At 39.8% G+C, this 1,086-nt stretch overlaps 1 protein-coding gene across 1 annotated transcript; it reads right to left on the reverse strand. All coding sequences in view use genetic code 11, as the record gives it.

Moving 5' to 3' along the window:
* Positions 1-714: 714 nt before the first annotated feature.
* Positions 715-950, reverse strand: EGR_10752 (hypothetical protein; the record flags this gene model as incomplete). The annotated part of the gene is made up of 2 exons (XM_024500001.1): positions 715-807; positions 858-950. The coding sequence occupies 2 exons, from the start codon at positions 948-950 to the stop codon at positions 715-717; spliced, it is 186 nt and encodes a 61-aa protein (XP_024345591.1).
* Positions 951-1,086: the final 136 nt, after the last annotated feature.

Here is a 1,086-nt window from a genome sequence, read left to right on the forward strand (position 1 = left end):
ACCATAACACAAGATAAAAGCGGCGAATTGCAGACTTTAAGGCAATCGAAAAAGCATAGAATAATAACAAATAACTCACCGCTCTCAGGAGGAACTGTAGCTGTCAAAAACACTTAGAGGTTTTACTGTTATGCAGTAATTTATCATATAAACACTCAATAAAATGGCCCAGTAAAGTCGTCTATAGTAAAAATAAATAGCCACAGAAAGCCTCTTAAGTTGTACTATACTTAATAAAGCGATCATCGGCAAAAGTCATCATCTATTCCTCATGGCGTACTATCTTGCAAACTCCACTTTTATGAAACACTGTCTCCTAAACAAACCAATTTACCCTAGCCAGCTTACTGCTTTTCCATCTTACTACACGTCATCTTGTGGCTCAAACTATCCGGACTCATTTCCACGCCATTTTTTCTAATGATAAAATACTGAAAAAGCAAATAATAGACTGCACAGACATCATTAGAGGAATGCAAAAAACGGGAATGAGAAAGAGTCAAGGCTGCCATTGTTCCTTAAACCCTCCATCCCCAATGCTTTCCATCCTGAGCATGGGCCAAATCTTTCCATGAAAAGGTTACATATGAGACTACGAATTTGGTGTTTACAGGAGGTGAAGATTTATATGAGGATGTGTCCGCAGATAGGTTATATCAAATACGCTAAGCCTCCCTACAAATTCTTGACCCGCGTACTCCAGGCAAGACTAGTCTATTTGTGCGCATGTCCGAAGGGCATCGACTTCTTGCTGTTCAGTTCAGAGGGTCTTCTTGAACTCAATATATCTAACTTGGAGTGATTTGTCTTCAGAATCACACCAACACCAACCATTTCTGGATGGTATGTTCACCTACCGTGTCTTTTCCAGTCTCTCTGCTACTTCTACGATACACCTCTGCAGCTTTGAAATCAAGCTTTATTTGCTTTTTGAAGCAAACACGTTCCATTTCCATCCATCAAGTGTTGTAAAAATCTAATGATTTGAGATCCCAGACTGACAAGTGAATATTGCAGGCGTCAGAGAGCGCGACAAAGGCTGGTGATGGACTGTGTAATCACAAACATCAAAAGAATAGATAGCTT

The sequence above is a fragment of the Echinococcus granulosus genome (assembly GCF_000524195.1).
Source record: "Echinococcus granulosus chromosome Unknown EG_S00262, whole genome shotgun sequence".
Classification (NCBI taxonomy): domain Eukaryota; kingdom Metazoa; phylum Platyhelminthes; class Cestoda; order Cyclophyllidea; family Taeniidae; genus Echinococcus; species Echinococcus granulosus.